Source organism: Vigna unguiculata, chromosome 6, assembly GCF_037176805.1.
Source record: "Vigna unguiculata cultivar grain cowpea cultivar isolate G323 ecotype 2 chromosome 6, ASM3717680v1, whole genome shotgun sequence".
In the NCBI taxonomy this organism is placed as follows: Eukaryota; Viridiplantae; Streptophyta; class Magnoliopsida; order Fabales; family Fabaceae; genus Vigna; species Vigna unguiculata.
The window spans coordinates 36557829-36573145 of record NC_140797.1 but is presented as its reverse complement, the minus strand read 5'-3'; the positions used below and the strand labels follow the sequence as shown (position 1 = coordinate 36573145).

General features: G+C 34.1%; 1 protein-coding gene across 2 annotated transcripts; it reads left to right on the top strand.

The window, feature by feature from the left end:
• Positions 1-678: 678 nt before the first annotated feature.
• LOC114187740 (Tetratricopeptide repeat (TPR)-like superfamily protein) lies at positions 679-14428 on the top strand. 2 transcript variants are annotated; one of them, XM_028076092.2, is made up of 19 exons: positions 679-1026; positions 1115-1271; positions 1862-1980; positions 2069-2143; positions 3193-3286; positions 5874-5992; positions 6867-6937; positions 7832-7973; positions 8092-8267; positions 8713-8918; positions 9644-9774; positions 10492-10568; positions 11031-11105; positions 11241-11433; positions 11814-11933; positions 12020-12158; positions 12674-12714; positions 12843-13091; positions 13423-14428. In XM_028076092.2, exons 1-19 carry the CDS (start codon positions 880-882, stop codon positions 14113-14115), a joined length of 3024 nt encoding a protein of 1007 aa, XP_027931893.1. In that variant the 5' UTR covers positions 679-879; the 3' UTR covers positions 14116-14428. The 2 variants fall into 2 exon arrangements, with proteins under 2 accessions (XP_027931893.1, XP_027931894.1); XM_028076093.2 differs by lacking the exons at positions 679-1026; positions 1115-1271; positions 3193-3286.
• Positions 14429-15317: the final 889 nt, after the last annotated feature.

Sequence of the window (15317 nt, the reverse complement as noted above, 5' to 3'; positions counted from 1 at the left end):
GTGACAAAGATAAGAGTTTCTCTTGAATATTATTATGTTTCTATAATTTCCTTATTTTTCCAAAGTTAAATTAGGCCAACATAGAATAAGACTGGGAAAAACGATCCAACGTTCAAATAAAATGTCAAATGTAAAGCAGCCATTTTAAAAATTATAGGGGTGCAGATAGCAATAAGGGATGCAATAAGAAAAATTCAGGTTTTTAGGCCTTTTATTACAAAAAACAAATTGGACTTTTTGGGCCGATTTTAAATTAGAATATGACGAGTGAAATGACATCAAATATAGTAAGAACGACATATATTTAAAAAATAGAACCAAGTAAAAAATTATAATTACCATAAGACGTGTATTTCTTTATTAAGTATATAATATACTTTTTTGACAAAAACATGTCTAATTTGGCTGCATTCCACGAAATGGAAAAAATTGTCCAATTTTCTTTTTTCGATCGAATTAAAAACAGAAGTTATTCACTCTTGCCGCCAAATCACCCTATAACAATTAATTATTTAGCATCAGATTTGGTAATAATATAAGAGATAAAAAAAGAAAAGAATAATGTTAGAAGAAGGAATGAAATTTAGAAAAAGAAATAAAATATTAAAAATCTTTTATCTAAAAATGTTATAGTAATATAAATCTTTAGTAGTGAAGTCCACTTTCACTTCATGTTAATCCAAGCCCATCGCAGTTGTTGTTAGTTTCAGTTTCAGTTCTTTGTTTCTTTCTTTCTTTTTAGGTCAGGTTTTTCTCTTCGGACACAGCGCATTCTCTTTTTCTTCCTCTCTGCGTTGTTCGTGACGATTCGACCAAGCAGAAATCGTCACTCACTCACTCACTCACTCACTCACCTTCTGGAACCTTCGATTCATTCCAATGGCATCCAAGTTCGGCTTAGCCGGCGGCATTCCCGAGCGCAAGGTTCGTCCAATATGGGACGCCATTGATTCGCGCCAGTTCAAGAACGCTCTCAAGCACGTTACCACGCTCCTCGCTAAGTACCCTAATTCCCCCTACGCTCTCGTAAGAACCCTAATTCTCATCTTCATTGCGTTCATTCTTCGTTGTTTTCCAACTCACGCTGTCTTCGTGCTCCTGCTTTTCCATTCAGGCTCTCAAAGCGCTCGTGCTCGAACGGATGACGAAGCCTGACGAGGCCTTCTCCGTTGCGCTCCAGGCGAAGGAGGTTCTCTACGCGTACGATTATCTGCTGATGGATGATCTCACTCTCAGCACGCTTCAGATTGTGTTTCAGCGATTGGATCACTGTTAGCCTCTTTTATTTTATTTTTATATTTTTTTTATTATTGCTGTTATTATTATTGTTTTTTTGCATACAATGTTTTAAAATTGAAAGTAGAGATTGAACTGGCCAGAACTTCGAGATATTGTTTTGTCCGTTGAACTTACGAATTTTGATGCTTCTTAACAACTAGACTTTAATTTTCTCTTAATGCCTGCAATCTACCTACGTCTTGTTTTGGTTCTTTTAATATTGTGTTTTAATAATCCCGCGAATGTTCGAATTTGTGGCCCTTTCCATGCCGTTGCTTAGCTTTGTTAAATCCTGAGATGCTTATTAAGTCAGAGACTAGAATAACAAACACTAGCTTTATTAGCAGGAATAAATAGAAATTGTGGTTTCTGAAGTAATTGTTGATAACAACTAAGTAACGACGAGGAATAGTGGAAAAAAAATAAAAATTACAGGGATTATTGAAAAGAAGGTAAAGGGATGACAATGAAAATGTGGATTAATTACATGGATCTATGACATATTTAAGCCTAACAAATAAACATGGTTTTTTTATTCATTGGTTATGTGTGTGTTGGTTGACTAGAGTTTGTGTTTGTGCAGTGGACTTGGCTACCGGGTGTTATGAACTTGCCTGTAGTAAATTCCCGGGTAACTTGGATCTAATGATGGGGCTGTTTAACTGCTATGTTCGAGAGTATTCTTTTGTGAAGCAACAACAGGTTTGTGTGTGTATATGTGAATGTATGTTTATGTTTTATATATTTATTTATTTTTAAAAGTTACGTTTTTCTGTTGTCTAATTGGCAGACAGCTATCAAAATGTACAAGCTTGTTGGAGAAGAAAGGTTTCTTCTTTGGGCAGTTTGTAGCATCCAATTACAGGTTCTCCGCAGTTCAATTTGTAACCTAAATTATCTTTTGCAGTACCTATTATAAGAGTTTATTTAAATGCACTGTCAGTTTAAAAGGGGATAAACTTGACCAGAACGTGAAATTTCATGATATGATGGATATATAAGAAAATAAAGTATAAATGTCATTCATGATCACTGCCAGTATATTAGTTGTAAGTTGGTATCTTTACAGTTTGTGGTGGCCTACATTTTAGTTTGTTTTTTTTTTTCCATTTCTGTTGTTCATTTTAGAATGGACATTGGTTTAGTTAACTGTTGATTTTTTTCCTTTTTCCCTTTTCGTTGTAGTTGTTATTAATTCTGTGTTTAAAAAGTCTGTATTTTTTGGTTTCTTTACCGCTCAGTTGCCAGTACATAATTCTTCAAAGAACATGCAAATTCTAGGGAAGAAAAGTTATCTAGTGCATAAGATTTCTAGTTCGCACCAGACATTTTTACATAACTACTTTGCAATAAAACAATATAGTTTTAAGATGTTTTACACAAAGCTCGTGTTGTTATCAAGGGATGTCTGACACCAGACTGCAGATCTATGTTGCTGCTGATTGCAGTATTTCAACAGTTTGATCTGGGTTTCAAGTTCAAGTTTTGGTCTCATTCATGATGAAACTGTATAAGCATGTGTCTTACACATGTGAATCACGATTCAGTTATGAACTTAGTCATATTGCATTGTCTGGATTGCAAATAATATCCAACTGAAGGTCTTTGAAGCAATAACCGTCGATGTCATTTATTATGTTGCAATAAAATGGTTTTGAGTTGGGAACTTTTGTTGATATCAATATTTGTGGATAAAATAAAGCAAACTTCTAATTGCCCTTGTGCTACTTGTTTGTAACTTGGCTTTAAAACATGCCGTGCCTTATGAAAATTTCAAAATTAATAGTTCATTAATGTGACATTCTTTTTATTTTTTGTTCAGATATATTAAATTATTCATGGTGTTGGGCTTGATATTTATTCACTTAGAACACATTTTATTTACTTATTTTATGGGAACTGGGCTATTCATAGGTACTTTGTGGCAGTGGAGAAGACAAGCTTTTATTTTTAGCTGAAGGCTTACTTAAGAAACATGTAGCTTCACATAGCTTACACGAGCCCGAAGGTGATCTTAATTTTTTTCTTTTCTTCTAATGCTATTGGTTATTTTGATAAAAATAAATTCATCTAGATTGAAGGAGAAGATAACACAAATTTGAAAATAAGATATCCTCTTAAGCATTGAAAATACAAACGAAAGAGATAAAATTGTCAAAGAAGCAAAGATAACCAATATATACACATGTATGAGGGAAACCTATATAACAAAACCACCAGCTTTACATTAAGTAGAAGCCAAACACAAATTTGAGAATAAGATATCCTCTTAAGCAATGAAAATACAAACGAAAGAGATAAAATCATCAAAGAAGCAAAGATAACCAATATGTACACATGTATGAAGGAAACCTATGTAACAAAACCACCAGCTTTACATTAAGTAGAAGCCAAACACCTTGTCTTATCCCAAAGAAGTTGCTCACTTGGGGAGCTCTCCAAGATATGAGAATTACATTCCAACCAAATGCTCTAATCTATGAAGTTTGGGCATGCCTCTTAAATGGTGTGTCCCTGTGTTCAGCATGATTGAACACTCGTATGACATGTATTGGTGAAGTGCCCAATCTGAATAATGTTTTGTTGCGTCTTTGACATAGTTTTGACATGGCTTCAACACAATGCTAATAAGGATAGACACAATGATTTTCCAAAATATTAGAAACTTGTTGCGTAAGTTTCTATATGATTATAGAAGTGAAAAGCAAATCTTATATAAATAAGGAATATTTAGATTATATATGTATTATTAGGAATGTATTTATGTATTCTCCTGTCATATCTTCATAATGTGGAATTTTTTGAAGTTCTTAATTTGTCTTTAAATGAATCTTAGCCAAAGTATCTTTTTCAATGATGATGATCTAGAGGGGGATGGAATGTCTTAAATGAATAAGATCCTCTTTTCACTTGCACTAAAACCAGCAAACTGCTCTTCAAATACTGGTAGAAGGCAGTGTTATCGATATTGGATAACGGAAAATATCAGAGCTACAAATCCTTTATAAAGTTATGGTGGAAACCATATCGGGTTATGGCGGAGCGGAAACATAGGATTAAAAGAAATATAATATATGATATAGATAATGTAGAATGAAAATATAGAAAAATGAGGGGCGGCAGGAGGCAGCAGCAGGTGGCGGGCGACGGTGGGTCACGTCGAACTGGGGGTAAGTAGCAAGGTTAGTACAGTGATGCTGAAGAAGAAAGATTAGGTGGATAGGTAAAAAAAGTTGTATTGGACCGGCCCAATTCTTAACAAAATATAAGTTGGGCTTTTGACACACCCTGCCATTAGTGTTTCTTCCACTGCCCCACTTCTCCACGCCCAGCCGTTCTTTCTTCTTCACACTGCTGCTCCTTTTTCTTTTTCACGCTGATGCCCGCCTTTTCCGCCATAGCCGTTCCGCACCCGCCACCCATAATGCAAAAAGTAGCCACCATGAAAAACCCGCATTGCCACCGCCTTCTTTTAGTGGCAGGCTGCAAAACCGCCACTGATTTCCATTATGACGGCACCATAACTGAGTTTCGATAACACTGGTTGAAGGTCCTTGGACACATCTGATATTTTCCAAAGGTGCTAAACAAAGATCATAAAATCCAGCTACAGATCAGTGTCAAATTTCATGTGGAAACTGACCCTTAGCTTGTAACACGCCTGACAACTCGATGAAACAGCACTGTGTGACACAGGGACTTGTGTACTAACAGAGTATACTTTTATATGTAGACTGTCGAGTCATCAATTAGTCAGAGTTAGCCAACTATCATATAACAGTTGGAGTTAGTTGGGTTATCCATTTGTCATTCTGTTTTTACAGCTGGCGTTAGTTGGGTTAGATCTATCTTGTAGCCCAAGTTATTCTGTTGGAGTTAGATAGCCAACTGTGATTCTGTTATGACTGTTGGAGTCAGTTGAGTTTGCCAGTTGTCATTCTGTTATGGCAGCTGGAGTTGGTTGGTCTTATATCTAGCATGTATCTCAAGCTATTCCTATGTATGTATAACTAATTGTGTTGTTAGCTCGTGTAATTAATTAAATTTTATATTTTAATAGGACTTCATTTTCCTTTTTCTCTCATATCTGAATTCTTTATGGTATTAATAGTTCTGTTATGAAAAACTTTTCAAATAAAGTGTGGCCTTAGAGGAGCTTTAGACTTTGAATAATTTTCTGGATGAATAATTCTTACTATGAAACCATATAAGGGGGTCAAGAGACCAAATTCTTTTTACCTGGACCTGAAGATAATATATCAAAGTCAAGAAGGCTCAAAATGGACTCCAACTCAAAGGATTCCTTATCATTCAAGTAACAAAAGGTGAAAATTCCAAGAAATAGTAGCATCTTGAATTGAACACTAATTAGTGTTAAGAAGAAAGATGAAAAAGAAACGAGAAACCCTTTCTAGAAGAGGAATGCCCTGTGTTCATTCTTTCTTATCTATTATGATCTACCATTAGACTTTCTAGTGTCATCGAGTATACCATGTGGACATGTTTAAAATTTTTGAAATTGGTTGCAGCTCTTACAATCTACATTTCTATATTGGAACATGTGGAGTGTTTTAAATTTTTGAAATTGGTTGCAGCTCTTACAATGTACATTTCTATATTGGAACGACAAGCTAAGTTTGGGGATGCCTTAGAAATTCTGTCTGGAAAATTAGGATCACTGCTGATGATTGAAGTTGATAAGCTACGGATGCAGGTAATCTCAATAGTTCTCTTCGTACTTTCTAATTTGTGTTTAGGGTTTATTTTCTGACTTTCATACATTATTTGTTGAGTACAAATGACCATCCAGTTAAATTAAGGGGATATTGGTATGTGTATGTTGCTCATTGGAAAGTCATAATCATGCAAATTAGTATGTTCCATAATGTTCCGTTCTGTGTGGTATTGTCATGATTTAATATTTGGAAATTGATCCTTCAAGGCAAACTCTTCTTCAAACGTCTATTCGGAAATGAAAATCTGTACAGAAGTACATTTTTAGATTCAAACTATAATTTACTAGTGAAAGTGCGTCTTTTTCAGGGATTGTAGGAGAAAATGTTTGGTTTTTAATTATGAAACACATCAGACATATATAAGGAGTCAGAGATTTACTAAAATGTACTAAACTTAAAAATGTTGTTAGACTGTAGAGGAAGTTTTGAACTTAACCTTAGAGGAACCTTTGAACTTCCAATGGACATAATAACATTGAAGTATGCTTCTCTGGAAAACACGCCATAAGACTTGTTCTTTTGTACCCTTTTAGCTGTATTGAATGATAAACCAAAAAGAAAATTTAATTTGCTTTGTGCTAGGTTTGTTTTTGATGGCTTTATGTGGCGATCATCACATTTTCTTTCAATTTTTCCCTGTTTGACCTGCAGATAAATGAAAATCTTTTTTTCTGATTTCAATTTTACTTTTCAGTATTGTTCTATGTTATCCTCCTTTATGTTTTCTTTCCTTCCATTTCCAATATTGTTATTCTTTTATAGAATAGTAAAAAATCAGCAGAAATTCAAAGTTTTTTCTTTTCTTATTTGACTTCTCTTATCAACCTCTATACTTTGACTTTAAGTTGACAGGGGAGACTTCTGGCTCGGGCAGGTGACTACACTGCAGCAGCTGACATCTTTCACAAAATTCTGGAGTTATGGTATGCCTGGGTTTTTTTACCCATATTGTTTATACATAAAAAATAAAAAACTAAAATTGTTCACTGGTGGTTGTTGTTAATGGATAAAAGTGGTACTGGTTGTGTCAAGAGAATCATTAACACAACGTGTGTAAAGGCTGCTATAAGTTGAATATGGAATAAGATGCTATTATAACTATTCTTGCTTCTTCTTTTTCCTTTTGGTAATTATGTACTTTTACATAGTTCAATGTTCATTGTTAGTCACGTCTTTAGTGGTAAACTTATGGACTAGTAGTAGGAAGGTGAGTTCTGAATTGTTTAATTGCCTATAGTATGTAGGCTACAGAAGTCTCAAAGCTTGACTGCTATCCACGAGACGAACTCTTATTCTGTCATTGGCTGTGAAGCAAACTTGATTTCCATGATATTAATTTTCAATTGTAAATTGTTCTTTTGACTTTCAAGTGTTCTTTGTTCTTGTTTCTTATTGATGTGTGTTATTGAACATACTTAAGATTCAAAAGAGAGAAAAATATATTTTGGAGGGCTTGAAAGACCTTCTTATGATCTTCTATTTATAATGATAGAAATCTTATACAACGGCAAGATGAAAGATCAACAGACTGCCCTAGACTCCTAGGCACAGAACTAGGTACAGCTGGAAGAGGTTTTCAACAGACTTCTCCCTACTTTAGACTTAATAATTACTCTAACATAATAGATTTAATAATTATTCTAACAAGCATGATATTTTATGTTGTACTTGAGATATAGCTGACGTGTCAATGTAGTTGTGAAGTGATTTTAAAATGTTTGTTTCTTGAATTAAACTCATTCATGGTTTTCTTTATGCACGTCCCTTACTTTTGTTCCCCATTTTTTCTTCCATTGATATTGTTTCATCATATGCAGCCCTGATGACTGGGAGGGTTTCCTTCAGTACCTAGGCTGTTTGTTAGAAGATGACAGTATTTGGTGTGATGAGGCTGTTAATGATCCAGTTCATCCCCCAAAGTTTGTCAACTGCAAAGTCTCACACTTGACAGAAGAACAGGTGAGTGTTTAGTCTATGGTTGCCTTTATTTATGACATTTATTTATGCATAGAGGGACCATTGATTATTTTCACAGAATTTGATTCCTGAATAATTGCAAACTACTATATGAATGCAGTTTGACAGCCAAATGTCAATTGCTTCAGCATGTGTACAGAAGTTGCTAGCAGATACTGTTAATAACTTGATAAGGTGTCCATACCTGGCAACTATGGAAATTGAGCGAAGAAAGCATTTGCGTGGGAAAAGAAATGATGATGATGTAATGGATGGCATTGTGCAATACTTTTGCAGGTAGCTTATGGTGCAGAAGTTATTATTCCTGTGATTTATTAGTTTCCTTTTTGAATATCATGCATGTAAAATGCTTTACGGGAATGACATTTGACATTGACAAATGCTACTGGGGAAAAATCCAATGGAGTTTAAAGTCTAGGTTTGTGGGTCAGATCTATTTATTGAGGGCTTAGTTTTTTTTTATAATTGTAAAGTGTGAAAACTCTATTTTTGGTTTCTTTATGTCTTCATTACTTTTATTCTGTTCGAAGATATATTTCAATTCTATGCCATTTGCCTACTTTTAAGTAGGTTTTAACATGATCTTCTGTTTTAGGATTAACTAGCTGTATTAATTATTCTTCTTTAATAATGTTGTCCCTTGTACATTTAAAGTAATGCTTGTAAAAGTGAAGCTTTTACATTTTTTTTTTGTGTAAGAACTCTGCTTAATTTTTCATAGGTTTGGTCACTTGGGCTGCTTTACGTCCGATGTTGAGATGTTTGTTGAAGTGCTCGCTGCTGATCAGAGGACAGAACTTTTGGAGAAGTTAATGAAAGCTCGGGACACTTTATCAGCTCCACCAACCAAGGCTCTTGGGCTGTCTATGAGCTTTTTCAAAATTAAACAATTATTGCTTGGGGACATATCCACATCTTCTGCAGGGGGTGGGTGTTGTATTGTTGCATACTAACTTGTATGCATTAATTCTTTAAATCTTCTCATTGTTATTCCAATGCTCTGCCTATTAGATATATAAACCATGCCTGCATTCTCACCTTACAAATTAAGCTTTTACGGAGTTAGTCTTTCAGTGCCATATCCTCTATAATCAAAGATTGAGCATGTATTTGATCTTCTAGCCCTAAGGATTATTTTAATGAACAGGAGAAATTATTGTTTGATACATATAATATTCTGTCTATAACAGTTTTTAGTACATCCTTAAGATATACAAAAAAATCAAATTTATTATCTGTAGTATTAAAAACTGTCAAACTTCCTTTTTGTGTTCCATGTGTCAGAATATGCTTGACTCTCCTTTTTATTTTTCTTTTGCATTTTATAGAAGTGCAGGCCTTGTTTGCTTCTCCTGCCAATGTAGAGCACAGGGTCATTGTCTAGATGGTCTAATTCACTTCCAAGCTTGTTCATATCTTTTTGATTGAAATCATACTATTTGTTGAAGTTGATAACTATGTTATTTTCTCACACTATCATAATGGCTCCTTCCTAATTATTTTATTCCAATATAATTTTCTTTCTTTTTGGTTGTATCACTTGAAACAATGTTCTCCAGCTTTGAGCTCATAACTTGTCTTGCCTTCATAGTTTGTGCTTCATATTTTAAGTGTTAATGTAATGAATGCAAACTCTTCTAAACTTGTCTCAGATCTTGAGGCCTCTTGTGTTCAAATGTTTGAGATGTATTGCACAAACCTTCCACTTTCAAAAGATTTGGATCCACAGGAGGGCACGTATGGTGAGGAGCTGCTTTCAATGATATGTAGCATTTTGGTCCAGGTATGTTGTATTAAATTTGTATTTTGTAATGCACACTGAAAAAAAAGGTGAAGATATTCTATTTTTATTATACTTTTGATTCTTTTAGTTGACTCATGAATCTTTTTATTTTCCTAGTTTTTTTTTGGGTGGGGTGTGCCAGAGCGGGAGGGAGACATAAAAAAGATTTAATGTTAGGTTTCAAGGCTGTTGCTGTCAATGTAGAATAAGTAGATATATTGGCTAACTATTTCTTATTTTATGTATCAGACTCTTATAACAAAAATCATTTGTCAATTTTGTCTGTCTTTTCTTTCCTTTTAAATTGATATTTTACTTCTGCTCTTGTAAGTGGTAACTTATTGTTTTTCTTCACTGATTGCTTGTTTTAAAATAACCCAGTTATGGCTTTAGTACGAGGGACTGACATGGGCTTACATGCTCAGTTTAACATTGAACTTAGTTTTAACTTATTAAGAGTTTCCCATATTGTATTCATTCTAAACCTGAGTCTTCTATTCATTCTATAGATTTTTTTTTCTAAAAATAATTTAACCAACACTTCCTCAATTTAAATTGTTCAGTTTGATTTTAAATTGTAGGATTCTATTGTGCAATATATGTGACATTGCTACTCATTTTCATGGTTTATAAATATACATCATCTGATTTTGAACATTTCAAATATCTATACAATTGTCTGACCACTGTTCACCTCTTCTGATCTTTTTTGTATAGTTATTCTGGCGTACTAAAAACGTTGGTTATTTGGTTGAGGCAATTATGGTTTTGGAGTTCGGCTTGGCAATACGAAGGTTGGGATGACTGTTTTGCCTTATATATATATATATATATATATATATTTATTTATTGGAATCTCCCATGAAACATGCATTAACTTGAGAAAACATTTCAATGTGTCTTGGGATATATTTGGCCAGTTCATTTTTCTGCCTTTATATGTTAGTGTACTAGTTTTGACCCATGCTCAATACTGTAAGTGTTATTGGGCTTCAGTTTAGTTCATCATTTACCATTTAATATCAACATTTCTAAGATTTGTCTTGATTTTAAAGTAAGTATTACAGTGTTTTTTGCTGTGTTTTAAATTAGATCTTTCCATTTATATTATTTCTTGTATTTGAAGGGTTGAGTTTATCACTACAATATCTATAGGTACATGTTAGCTTTTGACTTACGAACCAATGTTGCCATTGGCAATGGTACAGTGCATTGTTGACTTTCTCAGTTTCTTACTCCTCCTTGTCTTTAATCAGATACGTGTCACAATACAAGATCTTGCTGTTGCATTTGTATAGCCACTGTGGTGCTCTTTCAGTGGCACATGAATGGTATGGTAATTCAATTCTATAATTTTACATTATTTCATAGAATGTCTGTCATGCTGATTGGTTTATGTACATTTATTTCTGCTCCTATGATTTCTTGCCACTATCAAGTGTAAAGCATATTTTTCTTCTCTTCAGGTACAAGTCCCTGGATGTCAAAAACATCTTGATGGAAAGTATATTGCACCACATATTGCCTCAGATGTTGGTATCTCCTCTTTGGACCGAATTAAACAATCTGCTAAAAGATTACTTGAAGTTTATGGATGACCACTTCAGAGAATCTGCAGATTTAACGTTTCTTGCATATCGACATAGAAACTACTCAAAAGTATGTATACTGGATGCTTACAATTTCTAAAGACTTTCCATTTTGAGTTGAAGTACTTGGAGCAATATGGATGCATAAAGTTGCAATTGCAAGCTGATTTTCTTTTTTAAAACCCTTTATGGATAACGGGTTTGATTATCTATGCTAAGTTACGGTATTCGCATATGAGAAGATCATCAATATTTCTCTAGTGCCCCTCTCCCAAAAGTAAAAATTAATATGAAGCGCAAAAGGGTTTTATCAACGTGGTTGTGCTCTTGTTAATGTAAAAAAATATGTACTTATTGCATGATAATTTTCTGTCATGTCAGTTCTGATGTAATGTTGAAAGAACAATGTCATGGAGTTGATTTAATTGGTGACGCAATGTTATATTCCAGGTAATTGAATTTGTCCAGTTTAAAGATAGGTTGCAACACTCTAGTCAGTATTTAGTGGCTCACGTTGAATCATCCATTTTACAACTAAAGCAGAGTGCCAATAACATTGAAGAAGAAGAGGTGATTCATGCTTGAAATGTAGTATGTTTTATCACCTTTCTTGATAAACTTGAGTGGTAGGGTTAACCAGTTCAGATTTTTCTCAGAGTTTTCTTGAAGGCATGGAATGCGGTGTTCACTTCCTTGAGCTGTCTAAGGAGGTAGGGCCAAAGTCTTTGACCTTCAATGAGGACTTGCAGTCACGGCCCTGGTGGACACCATCTTCAGAGAAAAATTACCTTTTAGGTAAGCTTTTCAATCATATTTCTAGCTTAGGTTGTCGTATTCTTGCAACTTTTGGCACCGATATATTAAGTAAATATCAATCTGTAAAGTACGTGCGAAGTTATCACATATCAATATGATGTCTTGCCTTGAACAAAAGCTAATGAAAGGTTATGCAATACTTGTTGCTTGTTGTATTCATTACAAGTAATTTAACTTGATATTAAGTTGTTTCTTAACTTGGTTTCCTTGAGTAGATAGTCAATTTAGAGTGACAGGACAGACTTATAGAATGGGGTTGGTGTTACTTGTCTGGAAGAGAATGTGTGGGCTTGTAAATCTAAATAAAATGGAAATTATATGATGCGGCAGTTATTATAGCTATTAGGGCTCAAATGTGTTTTTTTTTTGTGGCGTATAGGAGGTTCCAAATGTCATGGTTTGAGTTTCAGATTTAATCTGGTATTTTTTTTCTATTGTATATATGTTTGTTGATCGCTATAATATGCATAATGGATGGTTGCCTTGTGTTTCAGGGCCATTTGAAGGGATTTCTTACTATCCGAAAGAAATATTGGTAGGTCAATCCTGTCTTTCTTGTTTTGTGATTGGTTTATGTTCTTGTTTCAGTAAAAAACTGAACTATCTATATGGGTCATTTTGCTGACCCCCACCCTTTATTGCATGGTTTGTCAATTGATGTAGACCAAAGATAGGGAAGCAAGTTTAAAGAGAGTCGTTGAAAAGAAATGCCTACTTCCTCGGATGATCTATCTCTCGATTCAAAGTGCTTCAGTATCAATCAAGGAGCATGAGGTCAATGGTTCTGTTACCCCAGACATCACATCGGAGCTAAAATTGTTACTGGAGCGCTATGCACAATTTTTGGGTTTTTCTCTGACTGAAGCAATAGAAGTGGTCATGGGTTTCTATAATGAAGAAAGATCGTCTGTGGTATGTTCAGTTTTTATGCTACTGCTCAAATATTATTTAACGTAACTGTGCCATGATATAAATATATTTTATATTTGTATTAATAATATACAAAATGATGCCAGTAAGCTAGATGTGGTGGTACAGAAAAATGAGCTGAGGTATTATCTTTCTGGGTTGTGAAACTGTTTAGGCTGAATTTGCAGTTTAATATGGTGTTTGCTGTGAGGTATTATCTTTCGGAGTTGTGAAACTGTTTAGGCTGTGTTCAAGTTATTTATTCTGCTTGAAACATCTTATCTTACATGGTGCTTCTTGGAATTTGATCCATCTCTTGAAAAAATGTTGACAGGTTTCTGACTCCAACTTGATTGACTGGTTGAATTTCACTGTATTTTTAAATGCTTGGAGCTTGAGTTCCAATGAACTTGTGAATCCAGTTGGAAATGGATGTAGGCCTCGACTTTGGAATATCGTAGATTCTTTGCTGGAAAAGTATACTTTAGAGAAGATGAGGTCCATAGAACCTCAGCTCTTCTCTCCTTGGAGTGGCATTGAACTTCTGATACAGTTAGTTACAGAACCTTTTGCGTGGCATGGACTTGTTATCCAATCTTCTCTGAGATCCTGTTTTCCATCTGGTAAAAAGAAAAAGAAAAGTGGAGCAGCTTCTTGCTCCAATCTGGTTCATGCTATAACAGATTCTGTGGTGCATTTATCTCATGTGTTAGAGGATGTTATGAAATGGATTAGTGAATGGATGAGAAAACCTGAAGATGAGAATTTGGAGAACATTTTTTTCCTTCTTAGAAAACCTGAAGATGGACCGGGGAAGGTGTTTGGCATGTTAGAAAAATTTATTTGCTCTGTGAACGACGCTGAATTGGGTAATCGTATCTCCCCACCTCTCAAGTCTTGGACTCCTGCTGATGTTGCCAGGAAAATGGTGTCTGGGAAGCTTAAAGTACTGATGGAATTTTCAGACATCTGTGACTCAAAATTGCAGTTCTTACATTTTATGAAACAGCAGATAGCACAACTATGAACAATCCTCCATTTGAAAACACATATTCAAGGCCAGGGGTTGAGTGCTGTTATTTTCATTGCCTTTCATCTACAGAATGCCTTATTGGACAAGCTTCTATGGAACAGTTATCATCGTTTATGGCTACCTCATTCTTCGCTCTTGTTCTTATGCTCCTCTTTTCCTGTAAAATTTTCTGGAGTGTACATTAAAATCACACCCACCCACCCCCTTTTGAGCTGTCGCCGGATTTTCAGAATAGTGTAGTCTGAGCAGAAATTTTGGCAGTGTATTATTGGTTCGAATTTTTTAATGAAAGTCAAATTTCAAAATATTCTCAAGATGATATATGCATCGTTATTGCCAATCCCCATATTTGGTTAGTAACACTGCAATTTTCATTCTCAAGAGTGAAAAGTTCTCGTATATTACATTTTTATTAGTATTTCACTTTATCTTTTATTGCGTTTATATTCCTCCCTAAGTTTAGTTAGTTTTAATTTTTCCATTAACTCTAACTTACCAAAGGGTATGAATTTGGAATTTAAATATTTTTATTTAAGAGCACGAGTACAAAGCTTTGCACAATCTGTATTTATATTTTTTCTTAATCTTAGAATTTTCGTTTTTATTTAACATTATCAATGAAATGGAGTTCACATTTTTAACACTTGAGAAATGGTTCTTTATTGAAGTATACAGATTCTTAAAGTAGGTTTGACTTTTTTTAATAGCATGTGATTAAAACTTAAATTTCAAGTTGTAAACATGGCTATCTGTCAGTTGTATCAGACTTTGCTAGTAGTTTTCTTCAAAAATCTCATTATATTTTAAATTTTTTCTTAATTGTATAACAATAATGATACTGATACTGATATTTTGTTATTATTTAGAAAAAAAGAAATATGTTACATGCATATAAAATCCTCGTATGATAAATAAAATATTTAGGAAAAACGAAACATGTCTGTAAATATATAATGTTGGCTTTTAGTTCTTAAAAAAAAGTGTTTTGCTTTTGGAAGATCACATTTGACATATTTTTGTAAATGGGGGACTAAAGTGAGTTAGTTTGCTTTCAGATGTTAAAAGCAGATTTTATCTTTACTTTTAAAAAGTAAAAAATGTTTTCCTCTTTGAAAAACCAGACGAAACAAATTTTACCTTCACAGATCCTTCTAAGCCTCTAGGTAGACCCAATTGAAAGAAACTGTCCAGAAAAT